A 19,690-nucleotide genomic window follows, 5' to 3' on the forward strand; every position below is an offset into this window, starting at 1 on the left:
GTGCCTAACCCAGCCTCCTCTTCGCGTTGGTGGGGAGTAGGTTTAAAAGTCCGGCTCATGCCCTCTGATTTTACGTCGGCAAATTTTTTTTTTCATCCCAGAATCCTGACCAAGAGGCCAGATGTTTTTCACTGTAGTTCTCAAACTTGGACCTGAACCATGTACACAGGATCTGTGGAAATCTGTCCATCTGCGTGGCCCCGCGTGGCTACTTGGGAGGAGAAGTAGAACTGCCTTCCCTGCCTCACACTGACCTCGAGGCTCTTCCTTCCCCCGCAGGAGAAGAACGGGCTCTGTGCCTTGTTGACGTGAAGAAAGTGAAGCAGTCCCTCGCACAGGCTCACCTTCCTGCCCAGCCCGACATCTCCCCCAACGTTTTTGAGGCCGTTAAGGGCTGCCACTTGTTTGCTGCCGGCAAGGTGAGCTCTCCTCGGGGCCTCCACAGGCGGAGTGTTCTCGAAATGGGCTCTGCCCTCCTTCCGACAGGGCTCATTGATTTGACCTTGGAAAACTCTATGTCCTCTCATTGGGTGAAATTTCTGTTGCTTTCTTTAGGCACACAAAACAATTTGTATAGCCATGAAATTTGCACAGGCTTTGAGTCTAAAGTCAGAGAAAAATGAGGATAAAATTAACAAAACTGAAAGGATGAACCCCAGTTCAAAAAAACTGTGTATGAGTGAGTGTACACGTGAGTGTGTGTGTGTGTGTGTGTGTGTGTGTGTTTATGATGGAGTCTTTTTTATTTTCATTTTTTTAAAAAAATAGACTCCACACCCAGAGTGGAGCCCAGCACGACTCATGGCTGCTGAGACCAAGACCTGAGCTGAGATCAAGAGTCAGATGCTCAATCAACTGAGCTACCCAGGCACCCCTAGTCTTTTTTTTTTAATCTAACCTAGAACCCCACATCTGAACTTGATGAAAAAATGTTTTATTACTAAAAATTTGAAAATTCTGATTTATGACATTTATATAATATAAAGTCAGTTCCTGGTAAGTCAAGTTAATTCCTTGGTAGCTAATAGCATATTGATTTTGGTACATATATTCATTTGCTTGCCTGCTTCTTTAAGGAAACTTTTTTTTTTAAATTAAATTTATTTATTTTCAGCATAACAGTATTCATTATTTTTTCACCCCACCCAGTGCTCCATGCAATCCGTGCCCTCTATAATACTCGCCACCTGGTACCCCAACCTTCCACCCCCCCGCCACTTCAAACCCCTCAGATTGTTTTGCAGAGTCCATAGTCTCTCATGATTCACCTCCCCTTCTAATTTCCCCCAACTCCCTTCTCCTCTCTAACTCCCCATGTCCTCCATGCTATTTATTATGCTTCACAAATAAGTGAAACCATATGATAATTGACTCTCTCTGCTTGACTTATTTCACTCAGCATAATAAGTCACTTGACTTATTTCATTCCAGTCCCATCCATGTTGCTACAAAAGTTGGGTATTCATCCTTTCTGATGGAGGCATAATACTCCATAGTGTATATGGACCACATCTTCCTTATCCATTTGTCTGTTGAAGGGCATCTTGGTTCTTTCCATAGTTTGGTGACTGTGGCCATTGCTGCTATAAACATTGGGGTACAGATGGCCCTTCTTTTCATTACATCTGTATCTTTGGGGTAAATACCCAGGAGTGCAATGGCAGGGTCATAGGGAAGTTCTATTTTTAATTTCTTGAGGAATCTCCACACTGTTCTCCAAAGAGGCTGCACCAACCTACATTCCCACCAACAGTGGAAGACGGTTCCCCTTTCTCCACATCCCCTCCAACACATGTTGTTTCCTGTCTTGTTAATTTTGGCCATTCTAACTGGTGTAAGGTGATATCTCAATGTGGTTTTAATTTGAAACTCCCTGAGGGCTAGTGATGATGAACATTTTTTCTTGTGTCTGATAGCCATTTGTATGTCTTCACTGGAGAAGTCTCTGTTCATATGTTCTGCCCATTTTTTTATGATTGCCTGTTTTGTGTGTGTTGAGTTTGAAGAGTTCATTATAGTTACTGGATATCAACCTTTTGTCTGTACTGTCATTTGCAAATATCTTCTCCCATTCTGTGGGTTGCCTCTTTGTTTTTTTGAATGTTTCCTTTGCTGTAAGGAAACTTTTTTAAGATTTTATTTATTTATTTGACAGAGAGAGAGATCACAAGTAGGCAGAGAACTAGGCAGAGAGTGGGGGGAGCAGGCTCCCTGCTGAGCAGAGAGCCTGATGTGGGACTCGATCCCAGGACCCTGAGATCATGACCTGAGCCGAAAGCAGAGGCTTAACCCACTAAGCCACCTGGGCGCCCCAGGAAATTTTTTTATTAAAAAAAATTAAAAGCATTTGTGGGTGCATACACGTGAACATAGATAATTTTAATGAAACCTGAATCAAGCATTTGCAGATTCCCAGAGTCTACTGGAGTTCTCCTGCTGAAAGCCACTGCCTTTCCCTTTTCAGAAGACTGCTCACTGGGTATTTGGGATTTAGTCACTCTTAGCTAGCTTTTACCTAGCACATCCTGTGTACTTGACCGAGCCTTCAGAGGCGTTTGTGCTGAGTGAAGGAGGACTAACAGGGGAGGGATGTGGTGGGCCACAGGAACCTCCTGAGGGGGGCTTTACCTTGGCTATGGCCTTGGCCACTGTTCTTGAGGACTTTTGGTTTCTGAAACCTTCTGGCTGTGGGGCTGATGGCATTCTTTATTAGTCACTTACACAGCGGTTGGGATTAACTGTGGCAACAATAAAAAGAGGACAGAATATAAAGGAGGAAGGATGGCTGGCCTAGAAAGGCATGGATTTGCAAAGGGTTCTTGGAGAAGCTGAATCTTGAGGGACTGAGGAAAGGACAGTGCTGGATGGACCCAGATTTCCAGATAGGGGCCCGGGAAGGAAAGATGTACTTTTTCAGTTTTAACAATTCTTTTTAAAGAGAACATTTCTTTCTTTCTTTCTTTTTTTTTTTTTTTTGGTCTCTCCTTTTTTCTGCTTTTTGTTCTTTGTGCATTTTTTATCCCTAATATTACTTTTTCTGGATCTCTTATTTGTCTTAATTTCATCAGCTTTATAGTGATTTTACTAATCTTTATAAAGGAGCAGCTTTGGGCTGTATTGATTCTTGCTTTGCTATTATCTTACTTATCATTAATTTTTGCTTTTTCCTTAATCTTTGTTTTTTCCTTCCTTGAGTTTTCTCTGGCTTTCTTTCATTGTTCTCTTTCTAATCTCTTGTTTAGCTAATTAATTTTCAGGTCTTTTTTCCCAAGGTAAGCACTTTAAGGCCATACATTTTCCCTCTTACTACAATCTTACTGTAAATTTTTATCATTACACATATTTTAAAATTTCTTATGATTTTTTCTGTGAATGATGAGTTACCTAGAAATGGGTATTTTACAGTGTTGGAACTACTAAAAAATAGGTACATTATAAAATTATAACATCTAATAATATAAACATCCACAAACTTACTACCCACACCAAGAGCTAGAATATTACTAACACTTCCTATTTTCCTGTGTATTCCTTTCCTCTCCCATCGCATTTCATTCCACCTTGACCTTGAAAACTGTATGTCCTCTCACTGGGTGAAATTTCTGTTCCTTCCTTTAGGCACACAAAACACACACACAAAACCCCCCACCCCCAACTGCTGACCTTCATGTTGGCACTGATTGGAGAAGCTTCTTTTTGCCCTTGGTGAAATGACAGAGACGTGGTATTGGGAAGTAAAGTAAGAGTGATTGAGCCATTCTAGAAAAAGAGAACTCTACGTATACAGATCTTAGCTAAGAACTTTTCTCTTTGAACCATAATCCTTAAATTCTTAAGGTAATTTCTACTGCCTTCCTCCTCCCTCAGGGAAAGATTGTCGGAAGGCTCTGTCTCTAGCAGAAGGCGCAGGCACACAAAATGTGCGTGGTGTCAGGTGATTTCCAGAGGCCTTTGCCAGGTCTTTGTTAAATCCGTGGTTCTTACCAGCGGCAGTTCTGACCCCTAGGGGATATTGGGCAGAGTCTGGAGACATCTGTGGTTGTCACAACTGGTGGTTGTACCACTGGCATCCAGAGGGGAGAGCCTAGGGTTGCTGCTAAACATCCTACAATGCACAGAGCAGCCTCTGGCCACAGAGAATTACCTGGTCTCGTGTCAGTAGTACTAAGGGTGAGGGGCTCTGCTCTAAACTGGCATTAGGTTCCTAGTTCTGCTGTGGAGTCAGCAGTCACACCAGTGACCCTCTTTTTTCTCTGTTTCCCTGATTGCTTTCCAGATTGAGAATGGGCTCTGCATCTGTGCAGCCATGCCCAGCAAAGTTGTCATTCTCCGCTACAACGAAAACCTCAGCAAGTACTGCATTCGCAAAGTAAGTCCCGGGCACCTGGCCTGCTGGGCCCTGGCCTGGGCTGGAAAGTGTGCTGTCTCTGGGAACAGTGTGTGCCTGGTCCCTTCAGCCTGGGTGACCTCCAGAGAGAGAGAGACAGACAAGCAGACACACCCTTCCTTCCTGGAGGAAGCTCCAGAGCCCTGAGGAGCTGCAGTTTTTCTCCCCTCATTTTCTTTCTCCTGTCTGTGAGCTGCCTCTCCAGCCAGCCCAGTGGATTCGGCCCTTTGTTAAGAGAGGAAGGAAGCAGGCTGGTGGAAGAGACACTTTTAAATTAGCACGAAAAAGGAAGGCGATCTCTCCAAGAAGCTAGCAGTCCCTGGCGACACTTATCAGAATCTTTGTCAGATCCTAGACATTTCTATTAATAACTTTTGGAAAAGCCAGTGCTTGCTGTGTTCCTAGATGTAATTAGAGAGCTGATTCTCCTTGGAGCAGAGCAGTGGTGGTGGGGACTACAGTGTGGGCAAGTTGCACATTGGATCATTTGCCTTGTTTCCAGAGGCCGGCCGTTGTCCCTAGACTAAGAAAGCGCCACCTGTTGTAAGCGTAATTTACTTCTGGTGCCTTCCTGATTAGTCTCAAGTGAAATGAGGGATGATTATATAAGGGTCATTATGTGTTAGGGCAACAGTTTCATCCTGGGTGGGCAGTTCGTTTGTTTTATTTTACTGAGCACCAACTGGTACTAGAGACCAAGCTGGCTGTTTTCCAAACACTTCACAACAGTTCTGAAATGCAGGGGTGGTAATCACCAATTTTCAGGTAAGACCATCGAGGCCGGCTGAGTCCTGTTGGGAAGTTGAGACCAAAATTGAGGTTTGATTTTTCCCTTTCACTGTATCATGCTGCCTAAAAGTTTCCTCGTATTTACCAGGTCCTCAGTAAAAAGCAGTAGTGGTAGTGTGGGCTAGATTTTGAACTGTTAGCTTTAGGAAAAGTCTCAGAAGTCATTGCTTTTTATAATTCCTTTGAATAAGCATGCTTAGGTTTTTGAAAATACTAGGATGGGCCTGAAAACAAGGGGAATTAGAAAGCTGATCACTAATAGAGATGACAACAGTGGTGACGAGAATAATTATACAGGTAATATAGGTTCATGGTAAAATGTAGCTCACAAAAAGAAGGAAGCTAAAACAACTCCCTCTAACCAGCCCTGTGTTTTCCAGTCTTTTTCCTCAGATAAGAATTTATTTTCTTAAAGATCTGGCTTTGAATGCAAACTTTTCATTGAAATGGTATCTGTGACTCTTTTTTTGGCTGCCATTTGATATTTTCTTAATCTGGAGTTGCAGTGAACCCAGAGGTAGCAAAGGGATTATTAGTCTTCATGGGGGACATGAAAGGATTGAAGTGTTTGTGCTTTGCGTGGCCGAGAACATGAACAAGTCCAGAGGTGACTGTCTCTAAGGCTCGGGGAAGTGGAAGAGCAATGGACATGGGGCCGTCCTGTGTTAACTCACATCCTCTTCTTCTACCCTCTGTCTTAGGAGATAGAGACCTCAGAGCCCTGCAGCTGCATCCACTTCACCAATTACAGTATCCTCATTGGAACCAATAAATTCTATGAAATTGACATGAAGCAGTACACGCTTGAGGGTAGGGCCCAAGTCATCCCCCTACCCCCCCTCCCCCGCCCCCACCACCAGCCCACACTCTGCTCTGGCCACCAACTTCTCCCTGATGCCCCACTTCTCACCTACCTTTACAGAATTCCTGGATAAGAATGACCATTCCTTGGCGCCTGCTGTGTTTGCCTCCTCTTCCAACAGTTTCCCTGTCTCGATCATGCAGGTGAACGGCGCAGGGCAGCGGGAGGAGTACCTGCTCTGCTTCCACGGTGAGTCTGTGCTCCCTGCCGGCCGCTGCCCTGAGAGCTTGCGGGTGCCAGGACTTCCCGACCCCCATCAGGGCTCTCACCTAGCCCAGCTCCATGGTATTCTTTCCTGAGAACAGCTGCTTCTTTCTTTCTCCGCCCCTTGCTTTCTCTTCCTTTCCTTTCCTTCTTTCTTGTGGGTTTTTTTTTTTTTTTGGAAGTTTTTCTTCATTCTTTTTTATTCCTTCTTTCTCCCACCCCCCCCCATCCCCACAGGCAATCTCTGGGTCCTCCTGTCTCTTCCTCCCTGTGTCTCGGTCTCTGTTTCTTTCCTTTCCCTTCTTTCATGTCTCCTGTCTCTTCTTCCTTCCTTTGCTCCTTTTTTCCTATCTCTTCCACTTTTCTTTAACACATCTCTGAGAGATGTGGCTCAGCAAAGGTCCTCAGGTTTTAATGATCCAGTTAAATTTGGCTGGTGGTCCCCTGGGCTCAATCCCTTATTCTTCTGGCAAAGTGTATGGTGTCATTGATACTGCTGCCTCTGACTGGGCTGATGCCCCTGGGATGCAACTCCTTACAGAATTTGGGGTGTTCGTGGATTCTTACGGAAGACGTAGCCGCACAGACGATCTCAAGTGGAGTCGCTTACCTCTGGCCTTCGGTAAGTGAAGCAAGGTATGGAGGGCTCTATTCTGCCAGCAGCGTACATCCTAGGAAAGAACCGCAGGTAGAATCCTTTTTGGCTTACACACTATGCCTATGGTTTATGTTAGACACCAAGTGCCACAGGTTGTAGTCCCAGGGTTCAGGGCAAAGATGCTGATGCTTGATGAAAAACTGCATAAGCCAAATCCACCAGCCTTGTGAAAGATTTGTCAGGTTCTCAGGAAGAAAGGAGAGTGCTCCCTGTGAATTTATTTAAATCATTTCAAAGGCTGCAGAGTATCCCGTGGGATAGCTGAACACATGTCAGTTTCATCAGTTATCAGGCAGAGCACGTAGGTCATGCTCGTTCTTTCCCTAAGTGTAAACACTGCTGTGATGAACATCTTGCACTGATCTTTGCACACTTGTCAAGTAGAATCTGCTGCTCATAAGCCCTGAAAGTGGAGCTGCTGGGTCACACAAAAACATCCATGTACATAAACACACACGTATGTACAAATATGTTCACACATATTGGTGTCAATGCTCTGAAACATTGTTATGGTAAAAATACCCATCAAGGCTATTTGGTTTCTCTCTTGCTGCCTAACAAGTTCCAGAACTTGTTATGGCCAAGACTACAATAACTTATTATTGCCCAAGATGCTGAGGCTTGATTGGACCATTCTGCTTCATGTGGTACCAGTGGGGGCACTGGGATAACTAGAAAGTCCAAAATGGTCTCACAAAATGGTGGCCAATTGGTATGAACTCAGCTGGGGCTGGGGCCTGGGGGCTGGAGGCCTCGGTTGCTCTCCGCATGGACATCTTCCAGGAGTGCAAAAGTGGAAGCTGGCAGGGCTTGTTGCTTCCACCATAACCTACTGGTTAAAGCAGCCACGGGGTCAGCCGAGATTCAAAGCAAGGAGGCTCTGCCAGGCCTGAGTACCAGGAGGCATGACTCATAGTCCAAAACCAAAGTCTAGTTTACCGCAAGGGAGAATAGTGATAATCTCCTTTTCCTTTTAAGACAGAAAAGCCTCCTGTCAGATCCTAGAGCTTCATTGATACTGTAATATAAACATGTAGTGTTAAGATGAGAGATATTTAATTATCTTTGAACTCAGTCTTTAATTCTGCACATTAAAAAAAAATTAAACAGTTTACAAAGGTATACAATGTAAAATCTCACCCATATAACCTGTCTCCCCACTTCTCCATCCCCACTCACCCAAACAGGGGGAAAACTTCTATTTTTTATCCCTCCAGTGCTTTGTGCAAATACAGATGCATAAGAAAATATATTCTTATCCTCCCCACACACACCCTTTTTTTTTTTTAATCCATGTGGTGCCACACTTTACACATTATTTATTTTGAATTTTGCTTCACACACTAAGTAAAACACACCTCAGGGTTTTTTAGTTTATCAGTACATAGAGGGCTTCATGCGGTTTTTACAGCTGTGCAGAATCCCACAGATGTACCATAATTTATTTAACTGACCCCCAAAACATACCCTGGATTTGGTTCCCATCTTCTGCTCTGACAACATGGCAGTGAGTAAACTTGGACACACTTCGTTATGTTGGCACACGGGTGTATGCGTAGGCTAAATTATTTTAGGTGCAATTGCTGGGTCGAAGGTGGCATTGCAGCCTGGTTTTGATTTCCTCTTTTAAACCTTCCTTGTTCCATGCTCTTCTTCTGGGGTAACCATGCAGCCTACAGAGAACCCTATCTGTTTGTGACCCACTTCAACTCACTTGAAGTCATTGAGATCCAGGCACGCTCCTCTCTGGGGTAAGCATTGCCCTTTCAGGCTTCAGAAAGCTCAGCTGTTGGGGTTGGGGTTCAGGGCCCAGTGTCTGTTTCTTCCCATCCCACCTAGCAACAGAGGTAACCTGAATGTAACCGCTTATCTGGAACTCCTTAGGACTCCTGCCCGAGCGTATTTGGAAATCCCAAACCCACGCTACTTGGGCCCTGCAATTTCCTCAGGAGCGATTTACCTGGCCTCGTCATACCAGGATAAATTAAGGGTCATTTGCTGCAAAGGAAACCTCGTGAAGGAGTCCGGCACTGACCACCACCGGGGTCCGTCCACCTCCCGCAGGTACCATCCTTCTCCTTATCATTACAGGAGGCAGAGTGCTGTTCTGGAAGGTAGAAGGAAATTGTGCTAAGCTGGTCAAAGGTCTTCAAGCTCAAGCCACTCCTTTCTTTGAGCTATAGCATGACACTGACTCAGTCCTTCTCGAGAATCAGGAGAAATTTTAAATGCCCTCTTGGAGAAGGTGGGCGCAAATGTCTGGTCTTTCTCTTTTGGGTATTTTTGGTGGCACTAGAATGGATCACTAGAGTGTGTGTGTGTGTGTGTGTGTGTGTATTGGGCAACCTTTAATGCTCAAAGTCAGCCAGAGTTGAGAGACTGAGCCTTTCTCAGATTTTTCCTGAGGGCCTTGCCTGTGTGTTTGTGGCTTTCTAGATTCCTACAAATATATGGGACCATTTCAAAACACCTTATCAACATGTTATTCCCAGATCGTCTTTTGAGTGTTTTAGCCAGCCTCTTCCCCAAATGGTATCACACTGTCTTAAGTATTTGCCAGGTTAAATACTTGCTGCTGATTGTTTCTGATAAACATTTGGGGATAGGGCTTTTCTTACGAGGAAACCCTGTGTCAGGTCAGACGGGAACTGTTTGCTGGGGCCGCAGCTTTGTGGGGAGCATCAGTCCTGATGCTAACTGTGGCTACTGTGGTTACGGGGCTGATGGTTTCAAAACTGTCGCAGCTCTGGAGAGAAAACGTTGAGGTCGCGTTAACATGTCACAAAGCTTGTTGTCCTTATGGAGGTTCAGCTATTTTTTACATAAATGCTCTTGCTGTTTGAGTCATTGCAAGTCTTTGGTTAATTTCCAGAGTTCTGGAAAAGTTGCTTTAGACACTCATTGCCAGTGTTCTGGTTGCTTTTATGGAGGAATGGGTTTTCGGCAGTCCTTACTGTACCATTCTGCAAGAGTTCTTCCCCTTTTTAATATAGCTGATAGCACCCTGCATATATTCTTCTGGACCTTAATGTATCTTGGAGGTTGTTCCAGGTTAGTATCAGAAGGATTTCTTCGTTTTTTTTTTTTTTTTTTAATGACTGTGTAGCATTTATGCCTTCATGTGACCTTTATTTAATTGCTCCTTTATCAGTGCATGTTTAGGTGGTTCAAGACAGTAGCTGTAATAAATTAAATGACTTTGTGCTTATGTCGTTTGGCATGCTTGTGAATCTATCTGTACAATAAATTCCTGGAAAAAAAAATTGATGGGCGACATCAAATGTCCATTTGTAATTTTGATTGATGTTGCTGAGTGTTCCTCCCTGAAGTATATTCATTTGTAATCCTACCAGCAGTGCGTGGGAAGTGGGACTGACCTTGTCTTGACACAGAGGTCTATGAGCCAGATCCAGGTTGATGGACAGGTTTGAGATGTGTAACTCTAAGTTCTTGGTGTACAGAGAAGTTCTGAGATGATTTAACCCAGGGGAACATTTAATTGACCTAGGATTTAAATTTTCTGAACTGCTATGTCTACCCTGTAAAGAGTTCTGTGGATCCCTACCATGTGCTAGACACAGTATCTGGGGATGGGGATCCACTGATGATTTTATTCTTTTTTTTTTAATATTTTATTTATTTATTTGACAGAGAGAGATCACAAGTAGGCAGAGAGGCAGGCAGAGAGAGAGAGGAGGAAGCAGGCTCCCTGCTGAGCAGAGAGCCCGATGTGGGACTCGATCCCAGGACCCTGAGATCATGACCTGAGCCGAAGGCAGCGGCTTAACCCACTGAGCCACCCAGGCGCCCCTGATGATTTTATTCTTAAGGCACTCTCAACATGATGGAGGAACTAGCTCTAATATTTAGAAGGTGCTTAGGTCTTGGAAAAGAATGTCATAAATCTAATATTTTGAGACTGTGTCCTAATGAATAGTTTTTCTTCTGTTGAAATACAAGAGTTAGGGGCACCTGGGTGGCTCAGTGGGTTAAAGCCTCTACCTTCAGCTCAGGTCATGATCTCAGAGTCCTGGGATCGAGCCCGGCATTGAGCTCTCTGCTCAGCGGGGAGCCTGCTTCCCTTCCTCTCTCTCTGCCTGCTTCTCTGCCTACTTGTGATCTCTGTCTCTCTGTCAAATAGATAAAATCTTTAAAAAAAAAAACAAAACAAAAAGGAGAAATACAGAAGTTAGTCTAAATATGTGGTTAGTGTAATTTTTAATCCCAGGGACTTCCTAGAAAGCCAGAAGTAGAAATAACCAGCAGTTCCTAACTCTTGGCTTGACCCTGCTTCAGAAGTAAATGCTCAAAGGACTATAGTTCTCTCCTGCAAATGTCCATATTTTCTTTAAGTAATTTCCAAATCATGTCAAGAACAAATCAAAGTACTGTAATTAGATTTTTTTTCCTTTACTGCCTTACTAATATGAGGGCAGGCACTTTTCTTTTAAGACTATATAGTTTCTCTGTAAGAAGTTGCTTATTCTGTGGTTGAAAGGGGTTCTCCAGTGCCTGTGAACAAGAAGCAGAGACAGTCCTGTTGCTTTCCTGCTGTGGCCAGGCACATCCGGAAAATAAGCAGTTAGTCCTTGCTTATCTCTTGGCCTATAAAATGGTCTTCTTATTGTAGATTGCTTTGGCAGGTCAGGATGCAGAGGGCTGGCCTGGCTGAGTGTGAGTCACTGCAAGGCTTCACTGACCTGGTCTGTTTAGCAGGAAATGTAACTCTTTGCAAAAACAAAATAAAACAAACAAAAACCCCATAAAACTGGCACGGGAGATCATTGGTCATTAATGGATACAGAGATGAAAGATTGCCCACTTGGCCTAGGATGATGGGTATTTTCTTTCATTACATTAATCTAAGCTGACATTCCAAATGGTCTTCCTAGAGACATCCTTCTTCCCCTGGGCACTGAGTACCTTCTCACTTGCTTTATGATGGGCCTCTGTGGACATACATTATAATTTCCCTTCCATTACAAATAGGCTTAATGTAATTCTCCTCTTGAAATTTATTTATTTTTGTCTCCCACATCTTAAAGCAACATGACTAGAGAGGAATATAAGCCTTATTTTAAGATGTTGAAATCTCAGTAACCTTAAATTTTTCCACTGGACATGCAGCATGCACGGGGGTGGAGGGGAGGTTCTGGCTTTCTGGATATGTTGTCTGGAATCTTCATAGTTAGAATTGCACAGGGAAACCAGAGAGTCACATGAAAATCTTCACAATGAACTGATCACTTATCAAATTATCTCTACTCACCTTTCTGTTTCACTATTGTGCAGGAATAGGCAAATTTTGTAAAGATACAGATAGTACGGGGAGCCTGGGTAGCTCAGTGGGTTAAAGCCTCTGCCTTCAGCTCAGGTCATGATCCCAGGGTTCCTGGGATCCAGCTCTCTGCTCAGCAGGGAGCCTGCTTCCCCATCCCTCTCTCTCTACCTGCCTCTCTGCCTACTTGTGATCTCTGTCTGTCAAATAAATAAATAATTAAAAAAAAATCTTAAAAAAAATAAGGTAGTAAATATTTTTGGCTTTGTGGGCCATATGGTCTCTCTTAATTATTCAGGTATTATTCTGTGAAAGCTATAGACAGTGCATAACCAGATGGGCATGGCTGTGTTCCAATAAAACTTTATTTATAAAAACGGGTCATCTGTCTGGATTTGGCCCTCAAGCTTGCTCTATAGAGTCTCTCCTTCCCCAGTAGGTGTCCTTGCTTTTCTTGTTTCTAATTATGGGCATTGACAAAAGTGATTCTGGCAGTTAGGTCAAAAACTGAAGGAAACAACAACAAGAAGTTCGGTGCCTTTCAAAGAGAAGGATTTAAATATCAAGGATTAAGATAGGCTTCTGGGAAAATCAATAACACTCTCAAACAGTTTTGAAGAAATGACTTTGACTCTACTGCAAAAGTCCAACATTGATGGAAAGTATGTCATTGAGCCTATTAGCATACTGTTTTGTTGCAAAAATTAGAGCAAGATAAATCAGTATGTGATTCATGCTTGGCTCACTCTTGAATCGGCATGAAATTCCAATTGTAATTTAGATTTTAAAAATAACAAGTATACATTTACTTTCCTGATTTCTGCTTTATTTTCTGTGATAAAGCCCCAATCGATCAAAATATGTTTTCCAAATAATATTCTCTATAAAATATACCCATTTTAAATAGCCCTTTTCCTAGCCCTGATTGTGCGGAGGTGATAAGGACTGAGTACTTTTTCTGCTCATTAGAGTGGGAAGGAATTGACTCAGTTCTGTTCTGGATCTTGCTTCTTCAGAGAGAATGGTTAGGGCTGTATTTGCTGAAATCTTCGGTTGAAATACCCAGGCTGGGTGGAGGCTGGATGGGCCATACAGAAAGGCTCAGTGTTTTCAGTTGTTTGGTTATTACTGTCAACCTTTGGGGCCAGGGACATATTTTGAGCCAACTGTACTATTTTTATTTGTCCTGCTCAGGTTTCTGATTCTGTCCGGTCGGGTCCCCACACTTTTTACCTCAGCACTGGGTGCCAAGGAGGCTTGGAAAGCCACCTGGAAAGAGAGGTGACTGAGCACCAGGCCGAGGAGGGGGACAGATAGGGCTGCTGATGGTGATGAGCGCAGGCTTTCTCAAAACTGCTCCCTTGTATCAAGGGTCTCGTAGTAGCCTCAGCCCGTAAAAGAAGACTTCCTTCTGTGCCTTCAAGGCTCTGCAAAATACTAGGTTGGTAGGACTACAAGGTGGGGATTAGGAAGTCAAACTGACCCGTGTCACCTTCTTAGCACAGGCCAACCCCCAGTCTGTCTCCACGTTCTTATCTGAACGGTGAGGGTCATGCTTGTTCCTAGTTTGTGGAGCTGTTACGAGACAATTTAATGAGTCAGAACGCATTAAGAGCTTAGCACACAGTAGGTACTCAGTAAAAACCTGCACTGAGACCAGGAAGTTGGTTTTCTTTTGTCGTCATCTTTCTCTTCCTGTCCTCACCACCAGAAGAAAAAAAAAAGCCCCAAGAACTCCAGGTGGGATCTTTTCTCCTAAAGATTAGGGCATGGGGGCTGCTCAGAGGAGGAGGATGCTTCTTTGGGGTTATGACTTCTCAGCTCCACACCTCCCTTCCCTGTTGCCCGCAGCCCCAACAAGCGAGGCCCACCAACGTACAACGAGCACATCACCAAGCGTGTGGCCTCTAGCCCGGCACCGCCCCCGGAAGGCCCCAGCCACCCACGAGAGCCAAGCACACCCCACCGCTACCGAGAGGGGCGGACAGAGCTGCGCAGGGACAAGTCTCCTGGCCGCCCCCTGGAGCGGGAGAAGTCGCCAGGCCGGATGCTCAGCACGCGGAGGGAACGCTCCCCTGGGAGGCTGTTTGAAGACAGCAGCCGGGGCCGGCTGCCTGTGGGAGCTGTGAGGACCCCACTGTCCCAGGTCAATAAGGTGAGGTACCATCCTGAGGCCAGGGGAGTGACCCAGGGAGCTGAGGGCCCTTCAGGACCACTGTTGGGGAAAAAAGGGGGTGGGGGAGGGACACTCATAATTCAGATTTTTCAGGACATACAGCAAGTTCAGGAAGTAAACCTATTTTGGAAGAGGCCTTTCTAAGCAAATGCATGATGTTACATGTGTACCTCAAAATGGAACTGCTACCTGATGGTAGATCATTCCCTTCCCCAGAGGCAACCAGTGTTAGCAGTTTCTAGAGATATTCTATGCATATAAGCAAATATGTATATATATCTTCCCTTCTTAAACAGAAATGGTAGCGTACCACACAAAGTTCATGCCTTATTTTTTTCAGGCACATATACAGATACACACGTACATCAAGAATTAGTTTGGAGGGCTATACAGAAATTGGGAACAGTGGTTGCCTTCTAGAACTTTGAGCCTTTTGAAATCTTTAAACCATATGCATGTATTATCTATGCAACTTTTAAAGTTAGTGAATGAAGAGATGGCGGGAGGTGTTGAAGCCAAGGTCGGGGGGGTTCCCCATGAGCAGGGGGTGGGTCTGAGTGCTTGGTGCCTCCTTGGCAGGCTAGCCAGCTCCAGGGGCCCCCTCTGGACAGCACAGTCACCTTTCTGTCCTTGGGGGGGGCGGAGAGGGGTTGGTTTTCTAGATCACATTCTCCTCATGCCACCTGCAGGTCCCAGTTGGGACCCCTGCCAATCAAGAGGAGGAAAAGCCTGTCAATGTTTCTTCTTAGCCCCTCTGACTTACCGATAAAACGGGTCCAGCGTATGTGTGTTTAAGAGATCCATCCAAAGCTTTGGAGAATTTTCTGTGATTTTCATTCCCTGATGAACCCCAAGCTCCGCAGCATGGCTCTGCTCGCTGGTGCCAGCCTGGGCGGCGCTCGGTGTTACCAGCCTCAGGGAGACCAAGCACGGCACATGTCCTGCTAGGATCGTGCAGGGCAAGCCCAGGGACTCTTGGCCCCCTAAGCTAAAACTCCTCCTCCTTTTGCTCCTAGGTCTGGGACCAGTCTTCAGTGTAAATCTCAGCCAGGAAAACCAACTCCTCATCTTAACCTGCAGGAAAACACCACTCTAAGGAACTCCGCTGAAGGGGCCCCCGGCACCCATCTGCTCAGCCACCCCAAGGCACAGCTGGGCCCAGACCCGCCTCCGTGCGGACAGCCTGCATCCAGGGGGTGCAGGGGCCGAGCTCTTCTGAGCTGCCAGCGCCTTCCTGCAGTCATCCTCTGTGCACTTTGTTACTCTTTCAGAGCATTCATCAACTTTTATACCTAGCTCTAGCCTGTACCGGTTCATCAGAGGAAACCAACCTGCACTAACTACGATGTGGTTAGAATCCTATTTAATAGCTACTTTAAGATCCTAGGGTTGGTTGGATTTCCTTTTTTCTTTTTCTTTTTCTTTTTAAAAAAAAAAAAAAAAGACAACAGAATTCTTAATAGATTTGAATAGCAATGTATTTCCTGTTGTAGTCATTTTTAGCTAGATCACACCATCAGGTCTTTGCTCCGGAAACGTATCGTGGAAGAGTCCCCGCCAGTTGGCTAACCTCCTGCGCTCATGTAGGTTCATTCTTGTCCCAGTCCATCCGCGCAGATGGCCCTGTTTGACCAGGGTGACATCTTAGCCAAATGTTTACTGTTCTCATTGCCTTTTATGGCCTTGACGACTTCCCCTCCCACCAGCTGAGAATGTACGGAGGTCATCGGGCCTCAGCTCGGAGGCAGTGACTTGGGGCCAAGGAACCTCGAGGAGCTCTCCCTCCCTGCCCCTCAGCATCATCTCCCCAGACTGCTGTCCCTGCTTTCCACGTAGCTCTGGCCAGGAAAGCATGCAATAGACTTGCTCGGAGCCCAGCATTAATGAGTCTCTGGGTCCAGGAGGGGACCGGGGGTGCCCACCTCCTGTCCACGACAGTGCGTTGTTCCCCACCCTGGGATGGGAAGAGACCCGTCCGGGAGTTCTGCATGGCGGTTCACTGCATGTGCTGCCCCCCGACCTGGCTGCCCCCCTTGGGTTGCTCTGCCGATGTACTAGTATGTACCATAGCTCCCGCTGAATCGAGACCCTCTGACCACTTGCCAACTCACTGGCCACAACAAGCTGCAGTCTGTAGCACTGAACAAACAAAAAAACCAAACGCTCAAGCCTTACGACCAGAGAAGGATTTCAGCAAACCACACCTCACACCCTCACGCTTCCCTGACTCCCTCGTGGACGACTCTGTGTTCACACAACATCCAGCACGGTTCTACCCCACAAAACTGTGACTTCCCAAGTGAGCCTTTCCCTAGGGCTAGCCGAGGACCAGGAAGTTCCAGAGCGCCGCGGCCCCTCCTCTGCCTCTGCCGGGGTTGGGAGGTCCTCCCTTAGGTGCCGCGCAGCTCACACGGTTTCTCGCCGCCCGCTACCAGAAGGCAAAATTCCTGGCAACTGGTCAAGAAGCAACCCAGAGGCTCTGCAGTTGGCAAGCTAACTAGCGGCCTTACTTCTGCCTTTAATCTCCCACAAGGCACCTCTTGCTTCAGATTCTGCGTGACTCTTAGGCATGCCTCGAACGACCAAGGCATATCCTAGGTAGGCTGAAAGGTAGACCTGTTTCCACCACCGCAGGTGAACGTGACCACATTGCAACCCCACGTTGTCCACAGCTCAGATCACTTTCCAGATTGCAACCTGGCCCAAATCCCAGCTCCTTCCTGCTTGTCTCTTAACCTAAGTGCTTTCTTGTTTGGAACGCCTGTGTCCCTCCCTCCATGTTGTTACACCCTTGGCAGGTGTCACGCTGTTGTTTTATGTGTTGCTTGGCGTCTTTGGGGTCATGCTGCATCCCCTCCCCTCCCCAGGGCAGATCAGACTGAATGTTTGCTGAAGTTTTTGTCTCTTGGTCCACAAGTATTTGGAAAGGTCACTGAAAACTGGTCTTTCAGTCTTGGCATTTCATTTAGGATCTCCATGAGAAATGGGCTTCTTGAGCCTGGAAAGTGTATATCGTGTGTCTCATCTGTGAAATGCTTCCTGCTATAGAACTAGCTCAAAAGACTGTACATATTTACAAGAAACTTTATATTCGTAAAAAAAAAAAAAAAAGGAAATTGAATTGGTTTCTACTTTTTTATTGTAAAAGGTGCATTTTTCAACACTTACCTTTGGTTTCAACGGTGGTAGTTGTGGACAGCCATCTTCACTGGAGGGTGGGAAGCTCCGTGGGACCACCAAGATGCCAGCAGGAAATACCGGACCACGAAATCGCAGTCAAAAGCTTATTAGCATAAGTAAGATTCTAGGTCTCCAAAAGTACAGGCTTTTTCTTCATTACCTTTTTTATTCAGGATGAGGAAAAGAAAACAAAAGAACAATTCAAGATCCACCTGGAGAGGAATGAACTTTGTTGTTAAACAATAGTGAAATAAAGCAATGATCTAAAATGTTTGCTTTTGTGCAATGACCTCTTCTTAAGAGACCACAAAAACCTAAGTCTTGGGCCTGTGTCACCACAGGGTTGTTATCGTGGCATGGGACCTTGCTTCCTTTTCTTGTGGGGTCGGAGGTGTTTTTTTTCTGGGGTCGGGGAAGGACACAGAGCTCCAAGCACACTTGCTTTCCTGGCGTCAAGCGGAGTGGCAGCATTCTCTTCCAAGAGTGAGACCTTGTTGAAGTTTAGTCATTATTTCCAGTGAACCGTGAACTTGGCAGGTAGGTCACTTTATAGGACTGCGGAACTAGAGAGCTCCAAATGCAAACAGGCCATTCTGAAAGGCTTGAGATTGGATTACCTATAATCCAGTTCTATAATATTAGCAGCTAACCAAGAAAACAGGTCACCTTAAAATCTCTCTCATCTCTTATAAGGCCCTGGGGATTTTAATGATGTAGAATTCCTTGGAGGAGTTCAGATCAAGGTAGTTTAAAATGTAAATACTTCTATTTTTAACTAGATGGATTTTTAGAGTCTGTGAGGTAGATTTTTTCCGTGATTTTTTAGCTTGTTAATATAAACTCTGCTTGATCTGAACAAACATTAGTTTTGGCAAATGATGATTTCTTTCATGGTTCCTGTTGCTTTTACCCTCTTGATTTTTATTTTTCAATGAGGTAATCTGACCACAGTCACAATCTTACTTGCAGGGTCGTATCTGACATGGCTTGTGACAGGAACCATAGTTACAATTCTGTTCTGCTTTACTCCTGGAAATAAAAATCTGCCAAAGGGCTTAACAATAAGGGAAGTAATTCAGGGGTACCTAGGTGGCTCAGTCATTAAGCCTCTGCCTTCAGCTCAGGTCATGGTCCCAGGGTCCTGGGATCGAGCCCTGCTTTGGCTCCCTGCTCAGGGGGAGCCTGCTTCCCCCTCTTCCACACCCCCCTGCTTGTGTTCCCTCTCTTGTATCTCTCCCTCAATGTGTTAAATAAATAAAATATTTTAAAAAGATAAAATAAAAAGGGAAATAATTCAGAAGATGAAACAAGTAAAAATGCTGGAAACTTTCTTTCCTTACAATACTGGGGAAAGTCTATTAAATATCAACCAACCTTTTCAGTTAATGAGAATTCTTGACAGCCATGGAATACTTCAAAAGCATAAACAGTTTGGTTCCAAAAGGAATATTCCTGTGCTCACTTCGGCAGCACATATACCAAAAGGAATGTTCCTGAAAGCTTCTCTGAACCCTAAGGAATGACCCCAAGGAAACAGCAGACAATTACTCAGCCCACCATAAAATGAGGCCCAACCTTCTATACTGCCACCACTCCTTTTTTCCCCCAAGATTTTGTTTAGAGAGAGAGAATGCACAAGGGAGCGGCAGGGGGAGAGGGAGTAGCAGGCACCCCATTGAGCAGGAAGCCCCACATGGAGCTCTATCCCAGGATCTTGAGATCATGACCTGAGCTGAAGGCAGACACTTATGACTAAGCCACCTAGGCGCCCCACCTCTTCCATTTCTTAAACAGAATCAGACAAGTGTTCTGTGCTTACAACTTAATTTTCATGAGACTAAAGATGCTGACTGCAAAGCAAATTTCAGACCATGAAACTTTAGGATTTGGAGACTTAGGCCAAAAAGAGATAATTTGCTTTATGGGAATGAAGTTTTTCCTCAGAACTGGGCCTCTTGAATCTGATTTACTTTAGCAACTGTCCATGCAGTTTTAAGTCTAAAGCATTAAGAGTAGGCCTACAGGGGTGGGAACAGCTAAGCTTCGGCTCCTAGTAACCACTGAATTGGCCTATTCTGGTGGTTCTAAATCACTGCACTTTGCTCCCCACCCCTCAGGATATCTGACAATGTCTGCAGACATTTCTGATGGTCAAG

General features: G+C 45.1%; 1 protein-coding gene across 1 annotated transcript in view; it reads left to right on the forward strand.

The window, feature by feature from the left end:
* The window catches only part of CIT (citron rho-interacting serine/threonine kinase), a 168,116-nt gene extending 150,309 nt beyond the window's left edge, over nucleotides 1–17,807 (forward strand). Inside the window, exons 41-49 of the mRNA XM_044244172.1 lie at nucleotides 280–419; nucleotides 4,277–4,369; nucleotides 5,878–5,986; nucleotides 6,099–6,227; nucleotides 6,784–6,864; nucleotides 8,573–8,651; nucleotides 8,785–8,964; nucleotides 14,030–14,333; nucleotides 15,371–17,807. Coding sequence (XP_044100107.1) covers nucleotides 280–419; nucleotides 4,277–4,369; nucleotides 5,878–5,986; nucleotides 6,099–6,227; nucleotides 6,784–6,864; nucleotides 8,573–8,651; nucleotides 8,785–8,964; nucleotides 14,030–14,333; nucleotides 15,371–15,394 — 1,139 coding nt within the window. The 3' untranslated portion in view covers nucleotides 15,395–17,807. The remainder of the gene's footprint in view (nucleotides 1–279; nucleotides 420–4,276; nucleotides 4,370–5,877; nucleotides 5,987–6,098; nucleotides 6,228–6,783; nucleotides 6,865–8,572; nucleotides 8,652–8,784; nucleotides 8,965–14,029; nucleotides 14,334–15,370) is intronic.
* Nucleotides 17,808–19,690: the final 1,883 nt, after the last annotated feature.

This window comes from Neovison vison, chromosome 3 (genome assembly GCF_020171115.1).
Source record: "Neovison vison isolate M4711 chromosome 3, ASM_NN_V1, whole genome shotgun sequence".
Taxonomy (NCBI): domain Eukaryota; kingdom Metazoa; phylum Chordata; class Mammalia; order Carnivora; family Mustelidae; genus Neogale; species Neogale vison.